The sequence below is a fragment of the Sorex araneus genome, chromosome 3 (assembly GCF_027595985.1).
Source record: "Sorex araneus isolate mSorAra2 chromosome 3, mSorAra2.pri, whole genome shotgun sequence".
NCBI classification, from domain to species: Eukaryota; Metazoa; Chordata; class Mammalia; order Eulipotyphla; family Soricidae; genus Sorex; species Sorex araneus.
Window position 1 is genome coordinate 87,686,510 of NC_073304.1, and position 27,888 is coordinate 87,714,397.

The window sequence follows — 27,888 nt, forward strand, 5'->3', positions numbered from 1 at the left end:
AGCTGTCTGGCTGAGGCCGCTGTTTCCTCTGTGTCACCCTCCACCATTTTCACATCATTTCTAAGCCTTCAAGTCTTTGCTGAAAGGAGTCTTTCTTCAGATTCCCTGACTTTCCTAAGTAGGATTACTATGTTTGTAATGGTAACTACCTTTCACATTGCTTAGATGCCTTTCAGCACTCCCCCCTCCTTTTCCCTGGGCCAGTGCCTGGGACCCATTGGTGAGGAGCACGGCAACCTTTCAGAGGAGCAGTCACTGTCCAACCCTCCCCTCAAGGGAGACGTGTGGAGTAGAGTCCTGATTGACTGGACGAGATGACAGTTTGAGATGCGCATGGCGGAATTGACAGTATCTACCCTAACCAGGAGGGGCAGGGTGCTCTGTGGACCTGATGCCGATGTTGCTTAAGCACTGCGCCAAGGCTCTGTGGCCGCCCGATCAGCCCTTCCCCATGGTTCTGAGGGGCTCTCTCCTTCCTCCTCCCAGGATGTCCTATGACGATTTCGTCTACCATTTCACAAAGCTGGAGATCTGCAACCTCACAGCCGACGCCCTGGAGTCCGACAACCTCCAGACCTGGACGGTGTCCGTGAACGAGGGTCGCTGGGTGCGGGGCTGCTCTGCTGGGGGCTGCCGCAACTTCCCAGGTAGGGGACGCCCCTGATGGGGGAGGGCAGGAGCTGGGCAGGTCTGGGCAGCATCGCCTGACAGCATCCACTCAGTGTCTGTGAAGCCCCCACCTCCGGCCCCCGCCTTTCTGGGAGGAAGCTACCATACTGAGCAGTTTGTGACAGGGACACTGTCAGAGCCACTCCGAGGGTGGGACAGGAGGGCAAGTGAGTGGCTCTACAGCACTTCACACCCAAGTCAGAAGCTGCAGAGATTGGGGGAGAGAATTGTGAGTAGGGTGGGAAGGAAAAATGGAGACTTTGGGGACCTGGGAGGATGGTGTTAATGTTAATAAAAGGCACCAAAGGAAAACCTCAAGTGTGTTTGTTTTTGGTGGAATTGGCTCTGGGTTGATAGGGAGAGTAGTTCACATTAGGGCATGGGAAATTTGAAATACCCAGGGAAGATGTGTACGAGTTGGAAGCACAGATTAGACAGCTTGGTTATACGACTGAACTAGATAGTATTTGAGGGAGGGAGGGAGAGTGGGAGGGAGAAAGGAAGGAATAAAGGAAGAGAGAGGGGAAGGAAGGAAGGAAGGAAGGAAGGAAGGAAGGAAGGAAGGAAGGAAGGAAGGAAGGAAGGAAGGAAGGAAGGAAGGAAGGAAGGAAGGAAGGAAGGAAGGAATGAATTCAAAGAGAGACTGAGGCAGGGACACATGGCTGAGGTGTCATCAGTGTGTGAGGAGCAATTAAAAGTGGAAGTGGGTGAGACAGCCTGGGGTGAAGGTAGAATGAGGGGGTGAAAGAAGAGGTCAGGACCAACTCCCAGAGACCAAAAGCATTTTTTAAATTTTATTTTATTTTTATAAAGTTGATCACAACTTTATATGACAATATGACAGCAGGTAGGGCCTTTGCCTTGCACACAGCCAACCCAGGTTCAATTTCCAGCATCCCATATGGTCCCCTGAGCACCACCACGGGTAATTCCTGAGTGCACAGCTGGGAGTAACCCCTGAGCATAGCCGGGTGTGACCCAAAAAGAAAAAAGTTTTTTTTTTTTCCACCAATCACACTACTGTGCACCTTTCCATCATCATAAGAGGAAAGTGTGTGAAGATTGCTGTATTTCATCCTGGAGCCATTTAAGTTCTTGTACAAAAGGTTACAAACATATGTTAAACCAAAACAAATGTATCTTACTTTAGGTCCATGAGTGGACCAGCAGCATTTAAGAGGTCAGACTGAGGAGGGAGGAGGAGGCTGGGAGGGGCCATGGGCAGGCGAAGGTCCTCTAAGCCTTCCCTGCTGTGGCCCCATCTGAGTCACCACATAATAATCAGACTTTCTGCACCATGGCTGCCTTATGTGTTGAGAGTAAGAGCCGAGGGGCCCCTGCTCCCCCCCTTCCTGCACACACCTCTTCCTCTCTTGGAAGCACAGACACTTTCTGGACCAACCCCCAGTACCGCCTGAAGCTGCTGGAGGAAGACGACGACCCTGAGGACTCCGAGGTGATCTGCAGCTTCCTGGTGGCCCTGATGCAAAAGAACCGACGCAAGGACCGCAAGCTGGGGGCCAACCTCTTCACCATCGGCTTCGCCATCTATGAGGTGCACACACCCCGGTTGCTCCTTGTAGGCGAGACACACTCTGAGGGAGGATGCTCTCGGGAGATCTTCAGAGGGTCCCTGGTCCCCTCCACCCCAGCTCCTGGCATGAGCGTCCCTTAGGCATCTGTCATGAGGAATAAAGACCTGGGGAGGAGGACTGGAGTGAGGTTATTTCATGGACCGGGAGGGTGGGAGGGGGGAGGTCTCCCGGAGTCACACCCCAATTTCAGACATTCCCTTCCTGCAAGTCTTTGATCCCCATAAAAGCCTCGTCTTCTTTTTCTTTCTCTCCTCTAGGTCCCGAAAGAGGTACAGCAGTGGCCACGGCTGGCAGCAGAGTGCCGTATTGTTTCTGGATCTTGAGTTGCCCTGGGGGAAGCTGTAGGGCACGGGGTGGGCTGTGGGCAGGACTCAGGGAGGAGAGGACCTTGCCACAGGCCCCACCTCCAGTGTGTGAGGGGCCTCATCAGTTATGTGAAACGCCCCACCCCATACCTTAAGGCGCCCACTCTCCTACCCCCACCCAGTGCCCTCCACATGGTGTGTCCCGTCCTCAGTCAGAGGGACACTGCTGAGGGAAGCTACCCTCCCAGCTGCAAGGCCCTCCTGTCTCCCTGGGGCTCAGCCCGGCCCGGAGGAGATTTGGAGGTGACACGGTGGTGGGAAGTTCCCTGAGGAGAGACAGACCCGAATCCCATCAGAAGGGGAAGAGGAAAGGGGGCAGACAGCACCAGGGCAGGGGGGCTCTCAGGCTGGGCAAGACAGGGCTCAGGCCCACGCCTCTCGCCCCCCAGATGCACGGGAACAGGCAGCACCTGCAGAAGGATTTCTTCCTGTACAACGCCTCCAAGGCCCGCAGCAGAACCTACATCAACATGCGGGAGGTGTCCGAGCGCTTCCGCCTGCCTCCCAGCGAGTACGTCATCGTGCCCTCCACCTATGAGCCCCACCAGGAGGGAGAGTTCATTCTCCGGGTCTTCTCGGAGAAGAGGAACCTTTCTGAGTGAGTCTCGCCTCTGCTTGTTCCCAGAGCCCGCAGGACCCAGAGGGGTGCCCGGGGGTCCCACACAGGAGGTCAGGGCCATATGGCCACCTCTCCCACAAGCCTCCTACCCCCCCTTATTGAGTATCCGCTATGCTCCAGGCACCCCTCCAGTTGCTGAGGGTAGAACAGTGGATGGAGCAGAAACACTGCCTAACATTCTAGCATGAGATAACATGGATAGGAAAAGATCTGTCTACCTATTTATCTGTGCAGCCCCCCCACCCCCACTCTCTCTCTGTCTCTCTCTCTCTCTCTGTCTCTCTCTCTCTCTCTCTCTCTCTCTCTCTCTCACACACACACACACACACACACAAGGAGAATAAAACAGTAGGAAAGAGGGCTAGCGGCTATTAGGGGTGATAGGGGTGATTGAACTTGTGGATGGGGAGTCTAGGCAAACCAGCCAGGCACTTTCGGTCCTCATGGCTACCCCAGTTAAATCCCAAGGCTCTGCCATGCTGCCCTCTGATCCTAAGAGGAGCTCAGGCCCAGGGGACAAAGTAAGCCTTTCCTTTCGGGAGCTTTAGGCAGAGCCAGCATGACTTGGGTGGCTACGTTCATGGCTCTCGCATAGTCCCCTGGGTGGGAAACCTCAGTTCCTGGGGTTCTTTTGAGGTCAGACCTGACTCGTGTGACCTGAGCAAGTTCTGTGCTTTCTACTGGCTCCTGGCAACCCTGAGACCCCAATGTTTTGTGTTCCTCACAGGGATGTTGAAAACACCATCTCCGTGGACCGGCCAGTGGTGAGTAGTTTAGCTCTTGTATGGGGGAAGGTCCAAAGGGTCACTCCTCCCCTAGCCAGGGAGGGAGCAGGGGTGCTGGAGGGGAGACGGGAATGGAGAGCAGTGAGTCCATGTCACTGCACCTTGTTGGTGGGACTGGAAGTAATGACTGGGCCCACAGGCCTGTGGCCATTAAGTAGGTCCAGGGCTGGAAGGAATCAGCAATTTGATCAGTAATGGGTAGAATCCCACCACGGCCATGGAAGTGGTGGGAGAGCAGCCTCTAATCTAGGCACATGAAGCACCGTCTCACATAGGGAGAAGACAGCAGACCAGCTCTGTGGCCACTGGACAGGTCACATAACCCCTGGGCTCATTTTGCTACTGTGTAAAATGTAGGGCCAGAGAGAATACAGAAGGTAGGGGTTTTGCCTTACATTCAGCAGTAGTTTGATCCCTGGCACAGCTTGTTCCCTGGATCACCACTGGGAGAGATCCCCAAGCACTACTTAGGTATGGCTCAAACCCCTCCCCACATATTATCTAGACCTTACAAGGCTTTTGTGAGGTTTGACTCAACACATGTGTGTGAAGCTTGGGCCTAGCACAGACTCTCAGATGGGGCTCATTCTTCGTGCTTAGCATCTTATGAGGTCCCTCTCACACATGCCTCTTATTGCTTGATCTGAGATTCAATAAGGTTTGGGGGGGGACTTGTAGGAGAGGTTGTTGGGGCCACACCCAGAAGTGCTCAGGGGTTACTGCTGGCTCTGCCCTCAGGCATCACTCCTGGCAGTGCTCGGGGGACTATATGGAATGCCAGAAATGAACCTGAGTTGGTTGTATGTAAGGCAAATGCTTTACCTGCTGTACTATCGCTCCAGCCCAAATAAGGCTATTATATATTTTTTTTAATTTGAGGGGAGATAATCAAACCCTTGACTTCACCCATGCAGTACAAGTGCTCCACCATGCAGCCACATCCTCAGCCCTGCAATAAAGCTACTGTCCCTGGTTTTCAAGTAAGCAAGTGGTAGCCTCATGAGGTTAAAAGGCAGAGGTGGATTCACATCCAGATCTGACCACTTCCCCAGTCCCGTGCTACTGTGTAAAATGTAGGGCCAGAGAGGCAGTCTCCAGGGATGTGAGACCCAGAGCTGGAAGCACAGAATTAGCTGTACTGGGGTCTCTGTGCCTGCTTTGGTTAATAAATGTTCTGGTTAATAAAGGCCTGCATGCTCTGCGGGTGGATCCCAGGAGATGGCAGACACCCCTACCTTAATCTGTCTTCTGGGTAATGACACTCACAGCTCTCACCGATCCTGTGCCCCGGCCAGATGGCTGAGTGCCCCTGAGTAACCCCTGATACAGGTCTTAATGACGGGCACTCAGCTCTATTCTTAACTTAAGACTTGGCAGAATATTTCTCAGGAGCTGCAGTCTCAGAAGCTAATGGGAGTGTAGCTTATGATACTTTAATTAAAAAATAAATTAACCAAAAGAAAAGAAAAAGGAGAAAAAAGGAAAAGTACCACAATGCACTGCATGAATAGGATTGTGCAATTGTCTATTAAAGACTCGGTATAAAAATAAATGCTATCCACAGCCATTGTTACTTGGAATGTTAAGTTCTTCAGATGCCTTATTACACAGTATATATATTTAATATGTAGTATATATTATATATTATTATAATATATTATATACATATGTTTAATGTATATCATATATCATATACATATATTTAATATGTAGTATATATTATATATTTATATTATCATCATCCCGTTGATCATACTTTTTCTTTTTTAATTTTTGGGTCACACCCGGCAATGCACAGGGGTTACTCCTGGCTCATGCACTCAGGAATTACTCCTGGTGGTGCTCACGGGACCATATGGGATGCTGGGAATCAAACCCAGGTCGGCCGCATGCAAGGCAAACGCCCTACCTGCTGTGCTATTGCTCAAGCCCCTATCATCCATTTTCTTGAGCAGTCTCAGTAATGTCTCCATTCATACTAGCCCTGAGATTTTAGAATCCTCTTTTTACTCGCCCTTCCCAACAATGCCACATTGGAGGCTCTTTCAGGGTCAGGGGAATGAGACCTATCATTGTTACTGGTTTTGGCATATGAACATGCCACGGGGAGCTTGCCAGGCTCTCCCATGCGGGCAGGAAACTGGTAGCTTACCAGGTTCTCCAAGAGGGAGAACTAGGCTATAAGACGCTTCCGGAAACTTGTTTTTATAGCCTCTAGATGTTGGCCATTGATGGAATTACACAGCGCCAGGGGCAGTTTCTGGAAAATGGGGGATCTGGGTGGAAGAGGCCCAGTTCCGATCTGAGCAGGCTTAGAAATCTCAGCCCCGGGTCCTGCACACCTGGGTTCCTTTGCTGGTTCCTTCATGCATAAGGCTCATCCAAACATGTGGAGAGGGGTCTTGAGGATAGCTGTGGCTGGGTTCCGGAGGTCTTCAGCTGCTTAGGGTGGGGAGGGAAACTCAACCCACTCCCTCCGAGGGGCCCCGGTGAAGACAGCCAGACGCAGGGGCAAGAGACTTATTTGTATTTTATATTCTATATATATTTTATTTATTTATTTATTTATTTATTTTTGTATTTTTGGGTCACACCCGGCAATGCACAGGGGTTACTTCTGGCTCATGCACTCAGGAATTACTCCTGGCAGTGCTCAGGGGACCATATAGGGATGCTGGAAATAGAACCCGGGTCGGCCGCGTGCAAGGCAAACGCCCTACGTGCTGTGCTATTGCTCCAGCCCCTCTCTATATATTTTATAGATATATCCTACTGTTATAGTACTGACTATGTTATAGGAAGTTCATACTTAGGATTTTTTTTTTTTCGGGTCACACCCGGCAATGCACAGGGGTTACTCTTGCTCTGCACTCAAGAATTACTCCTGGTGCTGCTCAGGGGACCGTATAGGATGCTGGGAATCAAACCCTGGTCAGCCGTTGCAAGGCAAACACCCTACCCTCGGTGCTATCGCTCCAGCCCCAATACTTTGGAATTAAGATTCAACATGTGGCTCACATTGAACCGCAAATTTTTATCAAAGGCATTAAGTAATTCTGTCTCTAGTGCTCATTAAATAACTAGAAAGAAAATGAACAATTTGTAAAAAGCAGCTAATGGGAGGTGGCACATCATCTAACTGAAGAGAGGGGGCAGGGATGGGGATTTTGGTGTCCTGATATGGACGTTAATGTCAGAGAGCAGTGACTGCGGTGATCTTGTGATCTTCAGGGACAGTCAGGGACAACCTACAGCTCTTGCCACTCCATTGTCATTGCCAGAGGGAACTTCTCATTCCACAAAAGAAGCCCCAAACCAGCTTTTCCAGATAAAGCCTTTCTAGAGTAAATATTTGCTCAGGGGCCTGAGAGCTAACTCAGCGTCTGAGCACACCTACTTTGCATGCAGGAGGTCTGTGTCTAACCCATGATCCCCTGAACTCAGCCAAGAATGATCCCTGAGCACAGAGTTGGGAGTAGCCTCAAAACACTGCTGGGTGTGGCCCCCAAAACAAAAAGAGACAAAAATAAAGATAAATGTTTACTTTAACATAGAAAAACGAAAAAGAGTATGAGGGCTGGAGAGAGTGTGCAGCTGGCAGGGTTCTTGTCTTGCACACAGTCAACCTGAGTTTAATTTCCAGCACCACAAAGTCTCCTGAGGCCCGCCAGGAGTGATTCCTGAGCTCAGAGTCAGGAATAAGCTCTGAGCACTATCATGTGTAGCCCAAAAAACGAACAACCCCACAAAAAAGAGCTGTATGCTCCACATGCTGCCTTGTACTGCTGTGTTGCTGCTGATCAGTTTTCTTCCCTTCTACTCCAGTCCAAAAACAACAACGCAGGAGGTGGAGAGATAGCAGAGATCATGACACACCTTGCATGTGGCCACCAGTTTGATCCCTGTCACCTCATATAGGCCCTCCATAGAGTTCCCCCATGCACCACCAGGGGTCACCCCTGAGTACAACCGGATGTAGCCCAAACCCAGCAAACACAAAACTGTCCGAAGTCATGCTTTAATGCTTTAGTTGAGCCTCTGTGGTGTTTCAGTACTATCATTAGACGGCATAGAGCCTTCGCCAGAAGATCCTTTTCATGGCTGTGTCCACAGCAGCCTTGGGACCTGAAAAATCCCCTTGCTCTATCACCCTCTGAGTCCCTTCTAGTTCCCTCTGTCCTAATTTCTGAACCTGGGAACCTTACCCCAAGCTGAGGACCAGGTGACAGGGAAATGAAACACCACCATGTCACTAATTCGGGGTTTACTGCTTCCTTTCCCTGTGCAGAAAAAGAAGAAACCTAAGGTGAGTGTAAGAGGGTGAGAGCTGAGTTCCCTGTCACTGCATGCCGGTGTGGAGCGAGCAGCTGTGCGCCCCCCGCCCCCCACTCCAGCTCCTGTCCCGGGGCCCTGCTTGTGTACCAGTGACCAAGTGCCAGGCCCACCCCAGGTGCTGCCCATGGGTTAACTCCAGGAGAATGTGCTACTGGTAGCCCCTGCACTTCACTAACCCGCCCAAGGCTACACAGTCAAGTCACAGAGCCAACATCAGCCTGGTGATGTCTGCTGTGTCACTCACGTGGATCGGGAAGGAGAGGACAGCAAAACCAGTGAAAATGGGAGCAAGGGATGAGGGGTGCCAAAGCCCAAAGAAATGTCCTCAGAAGGGTGCTTGGCTCACCTGAGCCATTCTTGAAGGGATCGTTCCTCAGGACTGTGAGACAGCCGTGAGGAGATGCAGGGAGAACGGGTGTGCTGACACTGGCCCTCTGCTAGGGGACAGGACGCCTCCTTCTTCTTTCTCATTTTCCTGCCTTCCTGCCACTCCTCATCCCCCTGCTCAGACTCCAGGGAAGAGGTGGGAGAGGCTTCCTGGGACTAAGCCCCAGGCAGGGTCTTGTTCTGGGTAAAGCCTCTTGCCAAGCCCCTTTCAGGGCAGTGAGCGCTCACTCGGAACCTGGGCCCTTTCCAGATCCTGGACCCTCCCTTGGTTTGCTGCTTGTATCCGGATGGAGCAGGGGAGGGGGGACAATCATCCCCAGGCCCCAGAGGAGTGGCTCAGCGCCACAGATTAAGTGGGAGAAAATGAGTGTTCTCTCAACAGCACCCACTCCTGACGGCTTGGTCAGTCGCTGTCCTCCAATTCTGGGTGCCCCCAACAGCCCCTCTGGGGTTTCCTGGGTCCCACTCTCAGCTCTAAGGCCACCATTGCTAGCAGTGACCATGTTTGAGAAGAGCCTCTTGGGGGCCTTCAAGGTACCCTCTGGGGAGCAAGCATAGTTCTCTGTTGAGTTTGGGAACTCGAGGCAACTCCAACTCCCTCTCACCCCATTATCGTTCCATTTACCCCATAACTTCACCCATGGTCTCCAAGGCAGGGAAGTCCCAAAGAATGAGCATCCTGGCCCCTGAGAAGGTCAGAGATGACTGACCTTCAGGCACCTTCCAGCCCTCAGAGCAATTAGCCACAGGCCACGAAGGTTTTAGGGTGATGAAGGATCCATGGGGGGTGGAGAGGTTCCCAGATGGGCACATCTCAGAGTGCTTATCATTGTACCCACACCTCTCCTGCAGTCCCTGCACCCCAGCTTCCTTTGGCTTCCCCTGCAGGGTGGACAGCACCCCGGGAAGCCCTTTTGTCCCCTCCTCACCTGCATGATGCATCTTGGAAATGTTTGTCAGCTGAGGAGTGCCTTGAATGTTCTCAGGGTACAGTTTTCCATTCTGTATCTCACTGATCTCCACAAGGAGAGTAAGACAGGCTTTAGCGGCCCCAAGTAATGCATGAGTAAACAGAGGGTCCTTCCCACTGACGAGGCCACTAGCCAAAGGCAATTTCCCCCCCTTAAATCTGTTCTTTGCAGAAGTGGGTCGGAGGTAGCTGTCATACTGATGTGGGAACCAAGCTCCGCTGTCTTCCTCACACAAACTCTCTTAAATGACTCCATCCTGTGGGGCTTTGAGGCTGTAGGGGCAATTCAATTTGACAGTGTTTCTAATTGGGGAAACAAGATCCCAGAGTGTTTGCAGAGCACCGTACTGAATCATGCTGCTGGGGAGCATTCTTAGCATGTTCAGATCCTAGCTGGCTTATTCTTCCGAACTCCACGGAGGGAGATACGGAACTGAGGTCCAGAGAGATCCAGCGTCTTCCCCAAGTTTCTTGGCAGAGCCAGAGCTTGTTGAGCCACGCTAACGAGTGAACAACCGCTCTCCCGTTCCCTGAATAAAGCTGCTCCCGAGGGAGGCTGCCTCCTCCCCCTGTGCTCCTCCCTCTGCACGCTGCCTGTGTCCCTCCCCCACCTGTACTCTCCCTTCCGGCGCTCCCCCATCTGTGCCCCTCCCCCTGCCGGCACTCCTCCCACCCACACCTGTGCCCCTCCCCACCTGTACTCTCCCTTTCTATGCTCCCCCATCTGTGCCCCTCCCCCTGCCGGCACTCCTCCCACCCACACCTGTGCCCCTCCCCACCTGTACTCTCCCTTCCTATGCTCCCCCATCTGTGCTCCACCCCCTGCCTGTGCTCCTCCCTCCGCCTGTCATTCATCTCTGCACCCTCCCATTTTCATCCTCTCTCCAGCCCATCATCTTCGTTTCGGACAGAGCGAACAGCAACAAGGAGCTGGACTCAGAGGAAGGCAAAGACAAAACAAGCCCCGATAAACAAGAGAAATCCCCACAGGTGTCTGAGCATGTGGCTTAAATGGGGTCAGCATGCAAACGGGGTCCTGCTAAGCCCTGGGGGTGCATGGGCACTGGGGGACCATGGAGGCGGGGTGTCCCTTTATCACCTAGCCGTGTAGATCTGTGCTGCTGGCATTTTCTGTCACGTTCTCAACTTAAGGCTGCGGCTTGGGTGACCATCTCAGAGGCCGACGGCTTCGTCACAGGCACCATCCCACCCCGAGCCCGGAAAGGACAAAAAGCAGAGTGTCTCGCAGGAGCCTTGCGAGCTGGGAAGGGGGAGCCAAGAGTCAGCTTGGGGCCCACCTACACGTTCTGTTGCCTGGGGTCACCGATATTGGGGTGGAGGGCCAAAAAATAGCAGCAACTAAGGGGGCTCCGATCTGAACGTGAGTCACGCAGAGTTCAGGAGAGGGCCAAGTCCACCGCCGCACGAAGCTCAGTGGCAGCAGCGAAGGGCAATTCCCCAGCAGCCGCAAGGTGCCGCGTCCAGCCTGGAGCTTTACCCAACCCAGGGTGCTTGGGCTCCGAGTCAAAGGCAGGGGAGACAGACTGAAGGGCCCAGGCCTGCTTGTCCTGCTGGGGCTCAGGTGTGTTATACTCGGGGCAAGCCAGTGATGGGGGCTGCAGCCCAGTGAAGGAAGAAAGGATGCCCAGAGGCTAAGAGATTCGCCTGCACCCAGAGCCCAGCCAGGCCCTCCAGCTCTTTCACCCAAAGGGAATTTTCTTCTCTGGATTTCAGAAATGAGAATGCTAAGGAAAGGGGTCATGGGGTGGGGGTGGGGGGTTGAATAAGGAGGGGAATGGTGTGGGGGAGGGAAGGAAATGGGGGTAAGCAGGTTGGCAATAATTCGAGGGCTCTGGTCAGGGGTCTTTGGTCATTTTGGTGATGTGGGGGGAGGCGGCTGCACCCTAACCACGAGTCAGCACAAGTGCAATCATGTGACCCAAAGTATCATAACTTTTTATAAACTGAATTTGCTAAGGAGGCAGGTGGGTGGGGGCCTGGAGTTACCGGTGGGGAGTTCGGAGTTGAAACATTAGAAGCCTGAAACTGTTATCAGAATGTTTATAAACTGTGGCGAATTTTAGAAAATAATTAAAAAGAAATTTTCTCAGCCCATCTCCTGACCACCAACAACTTCCTTTGTGCTCCACAGACGCGCCCCGGCAGCTCCGAACAGGAGAGTGACGAGCAGCAGCAGTTCCAGAACATCTTCCGGCAGATTGCGGGGGAGGTGAGGGCGCCCGGCCGGCTCCTGCTCCAGCTCCCAGCTTAGCTCCTGAGCCCAGCTCCCAGGTTAAGCTCCCAGGCCAGCTCTTGGACCAGCCAGGTCCCAGCCCAGGTCCCGGCCCAGGTCCCTGGCCTGGTGAAACACTAACAATGTCATTCCTGAGAGAAAGTCATTAGCACTTTTGATCAAAATGCACCATCCATCCAGGGGTAACAAATCAAGGCCATGAAGCCTGAGCCTCAGGGTCCCCACAGCCATGTGTCTTCCTCTGAGAAGCTCAGAGGAGGCAGCATCCCCGGGCCCCGAGCCCTGGTGGCCACAGCTGGCTCCCCTCTAGCAAACGCGTGTCCTGCTTAAGTGGAGCCAGCTGTCCCCTCCCTGTTCCAGGACATGGAGATCTGTGCAGATGAGCTCAAGAACATCCTCAACACCGTGGTGAACAAACGTGAGCTGGTGGGGGGCAGGAGCAGGAGGGGCCCGGAGCCAGGCTGGCACCCCCTCACTCTCCCCACGCCTCCCAGATAAAGACCTGAAGACGCCAGGCTTCACTCTGGAGTCGTGCCGCAGCATGATTGCGCTCATGGATGTATCCTTCCCATCCTGTCGCCGGCTGCCAGCAGCCTGCAGGAGCCAGGGCATGAGGGGCACCCAGGAGGCAGCAAGCGGGGTGCAAAGCCATGCACGAGGAGAGATGTCAAAAGTCCGGAGCGCCTGGCGTCTGGGCTGGAAAGGGACAGTAGAAGGACATGGGGACTCCCCTACGGCCCGCAGAGGCAAATGGGGCTGAGGAGACAGGCACCCTTCATTGGGGGAGGAGGACGGAGGGCGGGAACGACACTAACTTTGGCACCATCTGGCGCCACCATTGAGGGACTGAAGAATAGGCCAGCATGGAGCATTGGATTCCCGCCCCCCTCTGGCATCCTTCCTGTGGGGGTCCCCTTCCCTGCAGAGCCCCCTAGAAACTTCATGCTGGGGGGTTCAGCTCTGTGCCATTAGCCCTGACCTTCCCCCAGACGGATGGCTCTGGGAGGTTGAACCTGCAAGAGTTCCATCACCTCTGGAACAAGATCAAGGCCTGGCAGGTGGGGAGAGGGGATGACCCATGCCTGGGAGGACTCAGTGATTCAGGGGCTTCGTGGTGTGATCTTGGTTCTCCAATTTTCTCTTGCCAGAAAATTTTCAAACGCTATGACACAGACCATTCTGGCACCATCAACAGCTATGAGATGCGCAATGCAGTGAATGATGCAGGTGCTAAGAAACAGAGGGGTGGGGGATGGGTGGGGATGGAGCTGGAGGGGAACAGGAATGTGAGGGGAGGACCAGGCCTCGAGGACCCAGCCAAAGGATGCAGAGAAAGGGACTCCGATGTTCTTTTCCCAGAAGCAGGGTCTAAGCACTCTGGCCCTACCTTCGCTCTTGCACGTTCCTTCTGCAGGGTTCCACCTCAACAGCCAGCTCTACGACATCATCACCATGCGGTACGCGGACAAACAGATGAACATCGACTTTGACAGCTTCATCTGCTGCTTCGTCAGGCTGGAGGGCATGTTCAGTATGTGGGAGAACCCTTCTGCCCTCTCCTGCCCTTCCGAGAACCCTCAGCCTGATCCTCTTCCCATCCACTAGGGCCAGAGAGAGCTCAGTGGGCTGGAGTTCAGGCTCTGTATGTCTGGAGTTGAACTCCAGCACCACTGATGTGGACCCAAAACAAACAAAAAGAAATTCTCACCTACTTTATCCAGGTTGAACAAAGGCAAAGGCTCAGAACATGGTGGCTGAGGGTGACTGGTGACCTGCCTGGCATATTTCTGTGCTGGAGAGTCCCTTAGCACAAGGTCCTCTTAAGTTGTTGTTAGGACAGAGAGAGGCTGAGCCCGTGCATTGCATGCGGAAGGCCTGGATTCAATCCCTGAGCACTGCCAGGAGTGACCCTGAGCACAGAACTGGGAGTAGCCTCTGAGGAGGACTGGGTCTGGTCCAAGACAAAGAAAGAGCTCCAGCAGTGGAGGGGAGAGAACAGTAATTGCTCTCTGGCTTGTGCATTTGCCCACACAGGAGCCTTCAATGCATTTGACAAGGATGGAGATGGGATCATCAAACTCAACGTTTTAGAGGTAAAGAAAGCAGCAGAGCCAGAGCGATAGTACAGCGGGTAGGGCGTTTGCCTTGCACACGGCTGACAAGGAGTTCAATCCCTGGCATCCCATATGGTCCCCCAAGCACTGCCAGGAGTAATTCCTGAGTGCAGAGCCAGGAGTAACCCTGTGCATTGCTGGGTGTGACCCAAAAAGCCAAAATAAATAAATAAATAAATAAAGGCAGCAGCTGAGAGGGAGGCAACCCACTGTGCACTGCTCAGTTCCGAATGTCTTTGAGTGTGATGAGGAAGCAAGCCTAGAGAACAGTGGGGATGTGGCACAGGTGGCACCAGGCACTGTGTATGGGGGTGCTTCAAGGGGATCTCAACCCCCAGAAGGGCTTTCCAGACCGCTTCGTAGACAGCCCCTGTGGCTGTCTGACCTGCTGGGCTCTCATTTGCCTTCTGACCTTGGACCTTCCTTTCAGTGGCTGCAGCTCACCATGTATGCCTGAACCACGCGGACCCCATCCAAGCCAGGCAGGACTACTCCGACTTCAGCAACACCCAACACAGCCAGTCACTCGCCTGAAAGGACATGGGAGCTGCAGCCCAGGCAGCCTTCAGGAGCCTCACAGGTCATATTCATCCTCTAAGTCTCCCTCACTGGGCCTCAGAGCTTTCGTCTCCCAAACCCCAGCTGGCCTTTTAGCTGAGAAATGAGGCAGGAATAACAGCTTTGTCCCTCTGCCACTGAGCAGCAGGTGTCTGCAATGGTTAGTGGTAGGCCCAGCTGAGACTGGTTTGGAATTTGACTTCAGCTGTGATAAAACAAAGGCTCCTCCTGAACTTATCTAGCCCTCTCAGCAGCATTTGCCAGTGGCACTGAGCACTGCTGTCACCTTCGCGCTTTCCCACCATGGGACAAAAACCAAATGAGTATATGGTTCTGCCTTAGGATTTTAGGAGCTGCTCTTGGACTAAAATGCTCAGTGGACAAGCACTGGGCTGGGCATTTTTGTCTAACTCCTCAGTTCTGCTGCAGTCTGAAAAGAAGTTGATCTAAATAAAAGTATGTGTATGATTGACTTAATTGTGGTATTTGTTGTTTGGGGCACAGCTGATAATGCTCAGGGTTTATTTATAACTGATTCTGAACTCAGGGATCACTACTGGTAGGTTCAGGGGAACATCTAGGGTGTTGTGGATCAAACATGGGTCTGCCACATGCAAGGCAAACACCCTATCTGCTGTACTATCGCTCTGCCCATTTGTGGTTTGTTTGTTTCGCATTGCTTTCTTACATCTAGGCAGTTGCCACAGCAGGGCTGAAGAGTGTCCAATCTTGGAGTCTACTATCAATCGTAGAACCCGTGTTTCAAATGGAAAATGCACATTGCACAGAAGAAATCAGAAGCCCCCTTTAACTATGTCTTTGCTCTTTATTTTTTTTGCTTTTTGGATCATGCCCAGCAATGCTCAGGGGTTACTCCTGGCTCTGTACTCAGGAATTACTCCTGGTGATGCTTGGGGGACCACATGGGATGCTGGGGAACGTCAAGGTGAAGTGGTGCCTTGCACTGGAGGCTATTTCAGTGTGTGATGCCATTTTTATTTCTCTTCCAGTAAGTGACCTACCAATAGTCTTTGAAGAATTCTAAAATATAGCCGTTTCTCAAATCTATCTGGACTACAGTCTATAGCTTAATCACCGTGCATCATCTACCCAATTTCCTTCTAGCTTCCCGAACTGACAGGGAAAAGGGGTTGGCAATGCATCTGCAGACACAACACCAAAGGAAAGAGATGGGGATATGGCTCGAGCGGTGGGGCATAGGCCTTGCATCCCCAGCCCACCAGTGAGTTTGGTCCCCTCCCAACACAGACCACTGGTTGCCCCAAGTATCAGTGGAAGTGACCCCACCTGGTGTGCCCTTTTGTGTCCCCACAAAAGTGAATAATCAATTAGGAAAAGTATTTTATTTTCCTCTTGTATTTGCTTTAAATCTTGCTTTACAAAGTTATGAAGTTCACAGCTTTATACGCTATTTGCTTATAAACATTTTTGCAGTCGGGTGTCATCTAATTTCATTCTTCCAATTTATGTTCCATAAAACAAAAAGCAGATCACACAGTGCTGGAACAGTTCAAGGCATGTTTCTCATAAGCAGGAAAAAGATCTTCAACAGTTTCTTCTTCAAGACTCCTCCCAGCCCTGTTCTGTGGGGCCACCACCTCCAACCCTTCAGCAGCTCTGGGGAACCAAGAGTCACATGACCAAACAGAGCTGCATCCTTGGGGTGCTGTTAGAGGTGAGATTAGAGGCAGCTGCTGCTTACACTAGGAGTCACGTCCATGTGCATATGCAACTTAGTACAGCCCCAATCACCTGTGGCACAGGTTCTGTTCCCACCCTCTATACAGCTTCTCTGAAATCCTGAGGACGCTGATGCCTGGGGCAGGGCTGAAACCATTATTCTAGCAATATGGCAGGCATAACCTTCAGACTCTTAATGACCTTCTTGGAGTTCTCCTCTAGGGTAACAGGAATTTTAAAAAATGTTTAAGTCAGCGTATATACATCACAAATTACTTGAGCAAACCAGAGGATATGTGCTGTTCAAATCCCATAATATACTTCAATCTTCCTTTTGCAACCAATTCACTTCCATAAAATACACCATTCCATCTGACTAAGTGTTTGTGCACCTACTTCCACCAAATCATTCACTTACCTAGTCACTAAAGTTGCCCACTGTAATAATCTACCCACAAACAAACAAACAAACAAACAAACAAAAAACCCAACCCTTTGTTAGGCAAAGGACCACTTCAAGAACAACAATATCGCCTATAAATGACAGACAGGTCAGGAGCTAAACACTCAACTGATAACTCATCTGAGCAGAAATAAATTTCCACACAGAAACAGGAGTGCAGCAGCAGTGCCTTCCAAATTCAAGTAACATCAGGTAAAGAAACTGCTCTGAAGAGATCTGTGTAACTGCTCTGTAACAGAGGAGGCCCCAAGACATTCTGAACCTGACTCAAAACTTCAAAATAAAATATTTCTCCCAACAAACTGCCACTGAAACAGCAGCATGTGCCACAGAAAGATTCATGCCATGGTTTCTTGGCTTGTAGTCAATAAAAGCAGATTACCAAAACTAACATTCTACAAACAGAGATCTCTACATTTCCCAACTACCTGTGAAAAATGAGTTGGTTCTGTCAGGTTACAGAACAGTTTCCTTCCTTCATTGAGATACGAGTCAACACAAATCTCTGAGCCACAGCTCCTCTCTGAGGCAAGACAGGCGAAAATTAGTCAAGACAGAGGAGAAGCCTTAAAGCATAGCTGACATTCTGTATAATTTTCAGATACTTCAAAGGAGTAACATAAAAATAAGCAGCCAAGATACTTATGCAGTCTTTATTTCAAAATGGAGAACTAGAATAGTGCATGTCGGACCACACATTAACCTGATGTTAAATGAATTTTATGTATGCTTGAAACAAAGATGTTACAGTCACCGCTTCAAAAATTAAAAAAAAAAAATCTCTGTGAAATGAAAAAAAGAATAATAAGTCTGGATGCCCATGTTCATGCAACACAAGGAACATGCACACAGGCAGACAGACGGCACGATTCTGCCAAAGTGAAACCCAAATCATCTAGTCCTGATTCAATCATCTGGTTATACTTGCAAAGGTTCCTCATGGAGTCCAACACCTCACATACCCTTTTCCTGGTGACCAAAGGCTCTGCCACTCTTTTCAGACACACCCTCAGGCAGGACAGAAAGGCACCTCAGCAACAGAGGGTAAAAAACTTCCTTAGCGACTGCCCAGCCAGTGGGAAACGTGCCGCTACTACAGCCTAGACAACATGCCAGGCTCAGCAACAAATCCAAATGCACTTTCCTGGGAATCACCATTCCCAACCCCAAGAATAACCCAGCTTCTCTGGTCGCCCTTACAGGAAACAGGACTGAGAGGTGGGGAAAAGCTTCTGAATCTTGTACAGAAACTAAACAAATATTACTTTGTGATTAGCAGGAGTTTCTCTGTTCCTCTCCCAAGTATCATGCAAATCTCATTAACACCTTGACATCAGCACAGCAATATTTGTGTTAAGTCACATCCAAGTGTGAGACCTGGGTGGTATGCGTCAGCGTGAACCACTATTTAAAGTAGTCACCCAAAGAATTTTCCTGTTTTACAAGGACAGAGCTAAATAGCTTTGGGGGTCATCCATGGTCTAGTAGCAGCTCCAAGATAAATTACCTTTTTTTCCCCCTCCCAATCCAATAAGAAGTACTATTACTTCCCTGGAAAAACAAACATAAACTTAGTGTCCTGCATTTAATTCCAGGAGGTTTATATCCTCTTGAAACCTAACCCAAGCCCCTCATGACACTCCCACCCCCCTGACCTGCAGCCTGGACATGCACAGATGCATGTGACCAGGCAGAGAAGGACCCGGATGCAAACCCAGAGCAGTGGGTGTCACACCCCAAAGCTTTGGATGTGGCGCTGGGTTCTTCCGTCTCTGAATAATTTTTCAGAGTTCTGAGAAGCCAAAAATAAAAAGCTGGTAAGCAACACTTCTTTAGCTTCTCAGGAGTCCACAGAAACTCCCCAACAGCCAAAGTGGTCATACTAAGTCTTTGTTCATTGGCGTTTTCAGTGGACAGGTTGAAACTTTATTTTCATGGTACTTTATTCTTCTTTCCCAGATAGTAGGGAAATGAAAACAAGTCATTGGTGTTATAAACCAGTCTCTAAGAAGCCTGCTTGAGGCCTCAAAAGTGGTTTCAGATGTTCTACTCTAACTCCCCCCATCCTGGGCACTGTCCATGATGGCAAGCGCCCTGAGCCTTGAGGAAATACTTGTGGCCAACCTCAGTCAAGGCACAGCGAGACAGTGGGAGATGGAGATGAATAATGGAGCAAATCGGATTCCAAACCTGGCATGGGGAGCCAGAAAGGGGGATAAAGGCTCCATCTCCAATTCCCATAATCTGACAGGCCCCACGGCAGCTAGGGCTGGGGCCTGAGCAGGCTCCTGAGCAGTTGTCAGGTCTGGGAGAGCAGCGAGCATCTGAGGATGGAGACCCTCACAGGAGCCAGTAGGGAAGCGCTCTGCTGTCTCGAGATCTAAACTACAGTCAGCAGTCTCTCTAGCTGCAAACCTGTGTGTCCCATAAGCGTTAAAGCCAGCCCTGCCTATCTATGGAAAAAGTGAATCTTAAAATAGACAGAACGGAGTTATCAGGGAAGCTACTAGATCCTCAGCACTGCTCCACCACCACCACCAGAAAAGGACACTGTTGGCTTTCTAATTTACATACAGTTATTAATCCTAGAGGAATCAAAACTGATCCTAAAAACTCTAGCATCTGAACAAACTTGTACTTAAAGGCCTGACTACAAGTTTAAACCAAAAAACAAACAAAAAAAAATTTTTTTTACATATACATTTGATTAGTGTCAAACTGGTTATCCAATTTCAATCTGCATCTTTAATAAACATTTGGTGCAAACTAATAGCACAAGTTACTCTATGTCATGCTCTCCAGAAAAGTATGGTTTCGTAAAATCTGATCAACCTCCAGCAAGAACTTAAGGGGTAATTTAACCCTCCCCAGGAACGGGCCAGACTTGTGCGAGTGGTGAGTCTGGCTGGGCACCATCTCTCCTTCCCTGGGAGGGGAAGAGACAGGGCCAGGAGAAGGTCAATACAAAATGAGTTCAACTTATGACTTCCCAACATGGGAGGCAAAAAACTTCATGAGTCAATTTTGCTGTCATCCTCTGCGTGCCGTTCGATGTGTCCCGCAGCATCCTAGGAAGAAAGGGATAAGGCCGGTGAGAGAAAAGCTGATAGCAGGAGGGGACAATGTCAAAGTCAAGAAGAACTTCAGGGGCTGGAGCGATAGCACAGTGGGTAGGGTGTTTGCCTTGCACGTGACTGACCAGGGTTCGATTCCCAGCATCCCAAATGGTCCCCTGAGCACTGCCAGGAGTAATTTCTGAGTGTGGAGCAAGGAGTAACACCTGAGCATTGTCAGGTGTGACCCAAAAAGCAAAACAAACAAACAAACAAAAAGAAGAAGAACTTCACTTCGGGAACATTCTAATGTCCGTATGTTATGTGGGCCCAGCAGTCAGGAACGGGACAGTCAGGAATGGACAGCCAGGACAGGGGCAGTCAGAACTGAGACAGAATCAGGACAGTCAGCACCGGGATAGGCAGGAATGGGAAATCAGGCCCGGCAGTGTAAGGACTGGGGCAGTCAGCCTGGTACCGCCAAGGGCCAGGCATACGTGAGGTACCTGTTTGGATCCTTTCCTAGCAGTAAAAAAAGCATCACAGTTCTTCCAGCGACACTTCAGAGTTTGAAAGTTTGGATTAGTATGGTCAGTCAGTAGATGCTGTTTTAAATGATCCACCACACCAAATATCAGAGAGCATCCGTGCCACTGAAAACAAAATGAAAGGGGAAGTTAAAAGGAACACAACATGTGTGAGAACATTCCTCAATCCTATTCCCAAAGTACTGTGGAAACAGAAAGAAGTCTTTGTACTTTAATTTATTGTTGGCTATAAAATACAACATAGCAGAGGGTACCAGGTTATTTATCAATATAATGAGGAACCTAGAAAACACTGGTCTTTTGACACTTTGGAAATTCGTTAAGTATTAAACAGCTATTACTAAAAAAAGACTGGCAAATACCTGTAGGTAGATTAACACAAATTTCCATTTAAGGGGTCAGAAAGATAGGACAGGGGTTAAGGCACAGTCTTGCATGTGACTGATTCCAGTTCAATCCCCAGTACTGCAGAGACGCCTGAGCACTACCAGATCTGGCCACAAACCGCACAGCATTCCCCCCAACCCAAACACCTATTTAAGTCATACTTTTTTTTGGTATCACTGGATCACTGTCATCCCGTTATTCATCGGTTTGCTCGAGTGGGCACCAGTAATGTTGCCATTCGTCCCAGCCCTGAGATTTTAGCAGCCTCTCCTTACTCGTCTTTCCCAACGACTGGAGGCTCTTTCAGGGTCAGGGGAATGAGACTGCTATTGTTACTGTATTTTGCAATTTTGCATACCTATTATGCCACAGGGGAGCTTGCCAGGCTCTTCTGTGTTTATTTTTTAGGGTGGGAGCAATAGCACAGCGGGTAGGGCGTTTGAGCTGCACGACAGGTTCAAGATTCCTCAGTCCCTCTCAGAAAGCCAGAGTACCCTGCCCACACCGCAGAGTCTGGCAAGCTACCTATGGCGTATTCGATATGCCAAAAACAGTAACAACACGTCTCACAATGGAGACGTTACTGTTGCTCACTTGAGCAAATCGATGAACAACAGGATGACAGTGACAGTGCTACAGTGACAGTGCAGGGGTATTAATTTTTTAATTTTTGACCTTGTGGTTTCTAATACTGTTAGCAGTAGGTTCTGTGCATATAGTATCCCTTACTATACTCCCTCAAAGTGCTCACTGCCCTCCACCACGTTCCCAGTGTCCCCCCAACCCTACTCCCCACGATCCTAATCAAGCCATATTTGTTCTTTATTTTGTCATTATAAAATGAGTTTCTCAGTCCACTCATTATAAAAGATAAAGGGCTTGTCCACTGAAAGCTTTTACAATTTTATGGACTTGATCTATATACCTAAAATGAACATGTTTTATCAAGAAAGCAACATTTGTGGAAATATTTATTGTAGAAAATGGTGTTTGGAAATCACAGAAGTCTAATCTGAATCATAATCATGTGATTGCCAACTTTTTCATCTTTTTTTAAAATAATGTAACTTTACTTATACAAGTGATACAATTTTACTTGTCAGAAAACATTAAGCCTCTTTATCTTGACTTTTATCAACAGGCTTGTAATAACTCTTAGGATGCTAAGATGTTCATCTCTAAAAAGGAATGCAAATTTGGGCTTTTCCCCTATTATAATCTGAAGGTATTTTCCCCACGTCTTTATATACAGTAGAGTGATGAAACAAATTATAAGACTTAGGAGGAAGGAGCCAGAATAGCACAGTGGGTAGGGTGCCTGCCTTACATGGGGCTGACCCCAGCTGGGTCCCCTCAGAAACCCATATGGACCCCAAGCACTGAGCCAAAAGTAACTGAGCATTTCTGGGTATGTCCCCAAAACAAAAACAAACAAGAACTTATAAGGAAGATAGCAGTTTTGAGGTTAATCAGCAGTCCCAACCCAAAAATGAAAAACACTGATTTCACTGAATTGCCAAGAGAACCGATTTAAACTTCAAAAATACAAATTTTGAGTGGGGACGTAGCTCAGTGGTAGAGCACTTGCCTTGCATGCATGAGACCTTGGGTTTGATCCCCGTCACCGCAAAACAAAAAAACAAACAAAAACAATTTTTATTGCCTATTCCTCAAAAACAATGAGGACACAACCAAACTATGAATATGTGAAATCCCTTAGAAATGATTTTAACTACAGAGAGCAGATCACAAAGACAAGCACTTTCATTTTTTTTTTACTTCATATATCTCTGTATACAGTGGAAATTTTAGTAAGCACTGACTTATTTTATAATAAAGCAGAATCCATCAAGGATATACCTCTGAGTGGATGATACTTAAGTATATTTCATATTTAATCTTACAATAGACTTCATTAAGGGAGTATAGAAATTAAGCAGATTCTTTAATATAGTTTTCTTGTCCTATAGTAGAGGTACAAAGTTAGATGCTCAAAAATAAAATTAAAATCCTGGGCCCTGAGAGAGAGTACAAGGGTTAAGGCACTTGTCTTGCATGAAGCTAATGCAAGTTTAATCCCCAGCACTGAATGGACCCCCTGGGCAGTGATACGGCAACCTCTGAGCATAAAGCAAGGAGTAGCCCCCAAGCTCTGCTGGGTGTGGCCTGAGCAAATGCCCATCAATAAACAGATAAGTAAAACTTAAAATATCTACTGATGAGGAGGAAGGCCTATAAGTTAGCCTAAGATTAAGCAATTCCTAAGTCTGGTGACAAGAGCTGTTACCCAACATTCCTTACCCAACAGCGGTAATTCTGCATCAGATTCAGCCTCACAGCCTGAATACTGCCATCATAACAGCCAGTATAAATCTGGAGAAAGAGGATTATCAGGTCAGATCAAAACCATATACACAAAACAATTATAAAACACCCTCCAAACCAGAGCCGACAGGTACTTGTAGAAGTCAATTAAGGAAACACTTATCAGGGCCTGAGAGACAGTACAGTGGGGAGGGCGCTTGCCTTGCACACATCAGACCTAGGTTTGAGCCCCAGTATCCCATATGGTCCCCCAGAGGCTGAGTGTAGAGTCAGGAATAACCTCTGAGCATTAGAAAGTGTGGCCCCAAAACCAAAAAGAAAGAAAACACAAATCTAAACGAAAGCAGCCCCAGAGCACTACAATGGAAAAGTTTCGTCAGATCTTCTAACCCAGCGACTTGGAAGCTGCGCCAGTTGTAGGGTCACTCTGGGGCTCAAGTCTCATGGAAGTGGCAGAACTCAGAGGCACCTACTTATACTTGCCTTGGTAAAGCTCTAGCTTCCGCTGGGCATTTATCTGTGCTTCACTGGGACAAATATCTGTATTGCTCAAGAGTTGAAAAAAAATCATCCATTCAAGTTCAATCTCATAATTTAAAAAAGCAATTCAGAAATAAGATTGGGGCTGGAGCAATAGCACAGCATGTAAAGTGCTTGACCTGTATGTGGCGGACCCGGGTTTGAGTCCCAGCATCCCATATGGTCCCCTAAGCCCCGCAAGGTGTGACCTCTGAATGCAGAACCAAGAGAAAACCTTGAGCACTGCGGGGTATGGCTCAAACCCGCCTCCCCACCCCCAAGAAAGAAAGTAGGATTACCAAGTTAGTTTCTATTTTCAGGTCTGGTAAAACTAACCATGACGCTTAAGCCAAACTGCATGATTCCATTCCAATGTTCTATTCAGATTATTCAGATCATAGTACCTCAGGGGGAAAGCCCAGTCAATTTGGGGAAAGCCCACACATCTTAAATTTTGTTAGATATTAAATATGGAATATTCAACAACCGTATTGGGTAACTTCTCAACACTAATAGATAGGGCGAGAGAGATAGTCCAGAGAATAAGGCACTTGCCTTGCAAGCAGTCAACCCAAGTTTGATGCTTTGCCTATATGCGATGCTGGGTTTGATCCATGGCACCGCAAAAATACAAAACAAAACAAAACAAAAATTCCTTAAGTGGTTTCTGTAAAGTCACTATCATCTCTAAGTCCTGTTTAATAGTCTTGTTTAAAACAGTGCCCACTCCCTAGGCACCTCCAGGAGTGATCCAAAACAAAAAAAAATTTAACTAATTAAAAATCTACTAGGTATGTATAAAGGTATCTAATAGTAAGGTCTATGAGTTAAAAAAAAAAATTCCTTTTGGGAAGTGACAAATGGTGACATTATTATTGGTTTGTAAAATTTTTGGTTCTTGTCCTATTTAAAGGCAATTATGTGGGGCTGGAGGAATAGCACAGGGGGTAGGGTGTTTGCCTTGCATGCAGCTGACCCAGGTTCGATTCCCAGCATCCCATATGGTCCCCTGAGCACCGCCAGGGTTGATTCCTGAGTGCAGAGCCAGGAGAACCCCTGTGCATTGCCGGGTGTGACCCAAAAAGCAAAATAAATAAATAAATAAATAAAGGCAATTATGTGACATGAAAAATTATACTCACCATACTTTTATGGATGGTCATACACATGATCATGTCTTTGTGTCCTCCATAAACTTGCAATCGATCGTGGGACTTTGGTGGAGAAACAGGAAAAAAAAAAAGAGATTAAGATTATTTACCCTGTGTTTCCAAAGGATGGTCTTGAAAATCTTAACAGGTTTAAAACAGTTTAAAATTATACCCAAGACACCAAGTTAAAGCATTTCAATAAAAACAAAAATTTCACAGCAATTTTTCTAATAATTCCTAAAGAAAAAGTTACTAATAATTTTTTAAAATTTTAAAATAATTCTATATGGTATCTAATCTCAAACTTGAAATTGGATGCAAGGAGAATTAAACAGGACTTAGAGATGATAGTGACTTTACAGAAACCACTTAAGGAATTTTTGTTTAATTTTTGTTTTGTGTTTTTGCAGTGCCATGGATCAAACCCAGCATCTCATATAGGCAAAGCCAAGTGCTCTACCCCTGAGCCACAGGGCCTAATCTCACTTCAGTTATTGGAACCTGTGAGCCCAACCACTTATTTCACAGCAATTTTGCTGGAGGTGGGAGTTTACGGGCAATTAGCTCAAAAAGCCTGAAAAAAAGGCAGGTTCCCTGGTTCCATCTGACTCACTATACTGAAAAATTAATTAATTAATTAAATAAAACCCAAATGGACACTCTCCCCAAATCATTTGAGCCAAGTTCTGAATAATTCGAATTCTACCTGCAACTCATAGACGCGAACAAACTTATCCAGGCATGCAGTCACCATCACCTTCCCTAGGATGTTGACCACAGTCACTGCATGGTTGTGGCCTTTGTAGATTCGCACGAGCTCCCCCGTCTGTGGAGAGGAGAGAAAAGAGTCACTGGAGACTTCCAGGAGTGGGTGCCATCAGCTCTCTCCCAGCCCCGACTAGGAGACGCCAGGACACACAGGGAGCTGTGCTAATTTTAACAGCTGAGGCCTTCTCATGAGCATGTGCCACCCACACAGAGTCTGTGCTCACTGAAGGTAGAGAACTCAGGGCCACAGGAAAAGAAGAGTCAAAACTTACATGCTGGCATTTGATAGTTTTTAAAGTATTTACTCCTTTATTGTTTTACACACCCCAAAGATGAAATGCCCTGAAGTAGATCATCTGCAGGTTTACAGGCCGGAAACAAAGCTTCAAAGCTGCTGCTGTGACTTGAGTGGAGTCTCAGCTGTTTTCATTTGATCTATATTAGATTATGGATCACATCTACTTGAGAGATGCTGATGCTCCATTTACCTCAAGCCAAAATGAGTCATTCAGAATAACTAAATTGTCAGTATTTCTAGGATGCTGTTACTATCCTAGAGTTTGTACACAGAGATTATTAAGACATTCATGGTAGAAAGGTCTTCCATTTAAATTGCAAGTGGTCTGAGGAATCCTGTAAGTTTTATTTATCATTATGTCAAAGGTTTCTTTACTCAGGACTTACATGAATGTTGTGAGCATGGACAGACTGATCGCTGGAGCCACTAAACACAAGGTCATTCACCACCTTAAAGAAACAAGTTCAATGAGTGAGATTTGGTGGAAAATTCTGAGCTTCCGCTGTAATGAACAATGGCATGTCCTAATTATCATCTTCCATTCAGATGTGTAGTAACTAGGATACAGTAAACTTCTAAGACAAAACTTTGAACTAGACCATACTATCAGGTATTCTGAGAAGCTAGGAAGTGTTATGTTCAGTTCAGCATCGCTCCAGGATGGTTAAGAAGGTAACAGCCTATGTCTACATTTTACAATGCCAATTTAATGATATCTCAGCCAACTAAAAATACCACATTAGGGGCTGGAGTGATAGCACAGTGGGTAGGGCATTTGCCTTGCACGCGGCCGACCCGGGTTTGATTCCCAGCATCCCATATGGTCCCCTGAGCACCACCAGGGGTAATTCCTGAGTGCAGAGCCAGGAATAACCCCTGTGCATTGCCGGGTGTGACCCAAAAAGAAAAAAAAAAAAACCATATTCCTTGGTGACTCAAGTCTAATGAAAAGGTCTGTAATCAACTTGCTCATCTTTTAAAGATGATTATGTTCTAAATAAGGCGTGAGACATGAGAAACCTCTTCAAACCTCTTGTTTGTACGGGATCTCTTCTTGCCCTCACTTTACTCACCTTCATGCAGAGAATGGTTTTGCTGTGGCCCTCTAGCGTCCTAAGGAGCAGTCCATTCCGGGCATCACGCACGCTGATGGTGCAGTCATAGGACCCCACCACTAGCAGCTTCCGGGCACCTTCCTGGGCGGTGGCCAGACAGCTGACAGCCCGAGGGCCATGGCACTCGAAGATCTCAAGACGTTTGTTGTTCTAAAAGAAAGGCCGTTACATGAAGTAGAAACAATGAGCAAACTAAAACCAAGACCTTGCGGCAGGAGCGATAGCACAGTGGGTAGGGCTTTTGCCTTGCATGCGGCCGACCCGGGTTCAAGTCCCAGCATCCCATATGGTCCCCTGAGCACCGCCAGGAGTAATTACTGAGTGCAGAGCCAGGAGTAACCCCTGAGCATCGCCAGGTGTGACCCAAAAAGCTAAACTAATTAATTAAATAAAATCAAGACTTGACAAACTCTCAAACTGGTCGTCTGTACTTAAGTTCTCATTCCGATGGCCTACCTCTGTCATTCAACTTTTGTTGGGTCATTATTGTTAAGGGGATCATACCCAGCAGGGCTCAGGGGACTATGTGCACAGAGCTGGAAGAAGTGCTTGAGCACTGCCAAGTGTGGCCCCCAAACCAAAAACCAGGAGTCAGAGCCACAAAGTGCTAAGGCAAGCACTTGCCTTGCAAGTGGCCAACCTTGGTTCAATTCCTCGGCACCAAATATAGTGCTTTGAGTAGCATCATGGCTTACTCCAAAGCACAGAACCAGATGGAGCCCCTGAATATTGCCAGGTGATATCCTACCTACCCCCACCCAAAATAGATTTGTTAAGCATGCAGATAAGGTAAAACTCCCAGAAGTTTCAAAAGTAGCAGCTAGAAGTCCACATGGCTAAATACACAGTTTAGAATCTTAGGTGCTGGAGGGACTGAAATTCAAGGCACTATGAACTGACTATTAGCCT

General features: G+C 48.4%; 2 protein-coding genes across 2 annotated transcripts in view; one reads left to right on the forward strand and one right to left on the reverse strand.

Moving 5' to 3' along the window:
* Positions 1-15,002, forward strand: part of CAPN3 (calpain 3) — a 43,794-nt gene extending 28,792 nt beyond the window's left edge. Inside the window, exons 10-24 of the mRNA XM_004609595.2 lie at positions 487-647; positions 2,055-2,224; positions 2,522-2,533; positions 3,019-3,227; positions 3,976-4,012; positions 8,322-8,339; positions 10,614-10,715; positions 11,878-11,955; positions 12,340-12,397; positions 12,474-12,538; positions 12,969-13,037; positions 13,128-13,206; positions 13,394-13,510; positions 14,014-14,072; positions 14,524-15,002. Coding sequence (XP_004609652.1) covers positions 487-647; positions 2,055-2,224; positions 2,522-2,533; positions 3,019-3,227; positions 3,976-4,012; positions 8,322-8,339; positions 10,614-10,715; positions 11,878-11,955; positions 12,340-12,397; positions 12,474-12,538; positions 12,969-13,037; positions 13,128-13,206; positions 13,394-13,510; positions 14,014-14,072; positions 14,524-14,550 — 1,261 coding nt within the window. The 3' untranslated portion in view covers positions 14,551-15,002. The remainder of the gene's footprint in view (positions 1-486; positions 648-2,054; positions 2,225-2,521; positions 2,534-3,018; positions 3,228-3,975; positions 4,013-8,321; positions 8,340-10,613; positions 10,716-11,877; positions 11,956-12,339; positions 12,398-12,473; positions 12,539-12,968; positions 13,038-13,127; positions 13,207-13,393; positions 13,511-14,013; positions 14,073-14,523) is intronic.
* Positions 15,003-15,996: 994 nt separating this feature from the next.
* ZNF106 (zinc finger protein 106) overlaps positions 15,997-27,888 on the reverse strand; it is a 62,169-nt gene continuing 50,277 nt past the window's right edge. Inside the window, exons 16-22 of the mRNA XM_004609597.2 lie at positions 26,938-27,129; positions 26,251-26,313; positions 25,505-25,624; positions 24,790-24,861; positions 23,105-23,176; positions 20,375-20,521; positions 15,997-19,883 (exon numbers count right to left, since the gene is read on the reverse strand). Coding sequence (XP_004609654.2) covers positions 19,827-19,883; positions 20,375-20,521; positions 23,105-23,176; positions 24,790-24,861; positions 25,505-25,624; positions 26,251-26,313; positions 26,938-27,129 — 723 coding nt within the window. The 3' untranslated portion in view covers positions 15,997-19,826. The remainder of the gene's footprint in view (positions 19,884-20,374; positions 20,522-23,104; positions 23,177-24,789; positions 24,862-25,504; positions 25,625-26,250; positions 26,314-26,937; positions 27,130-27,888) is intronic.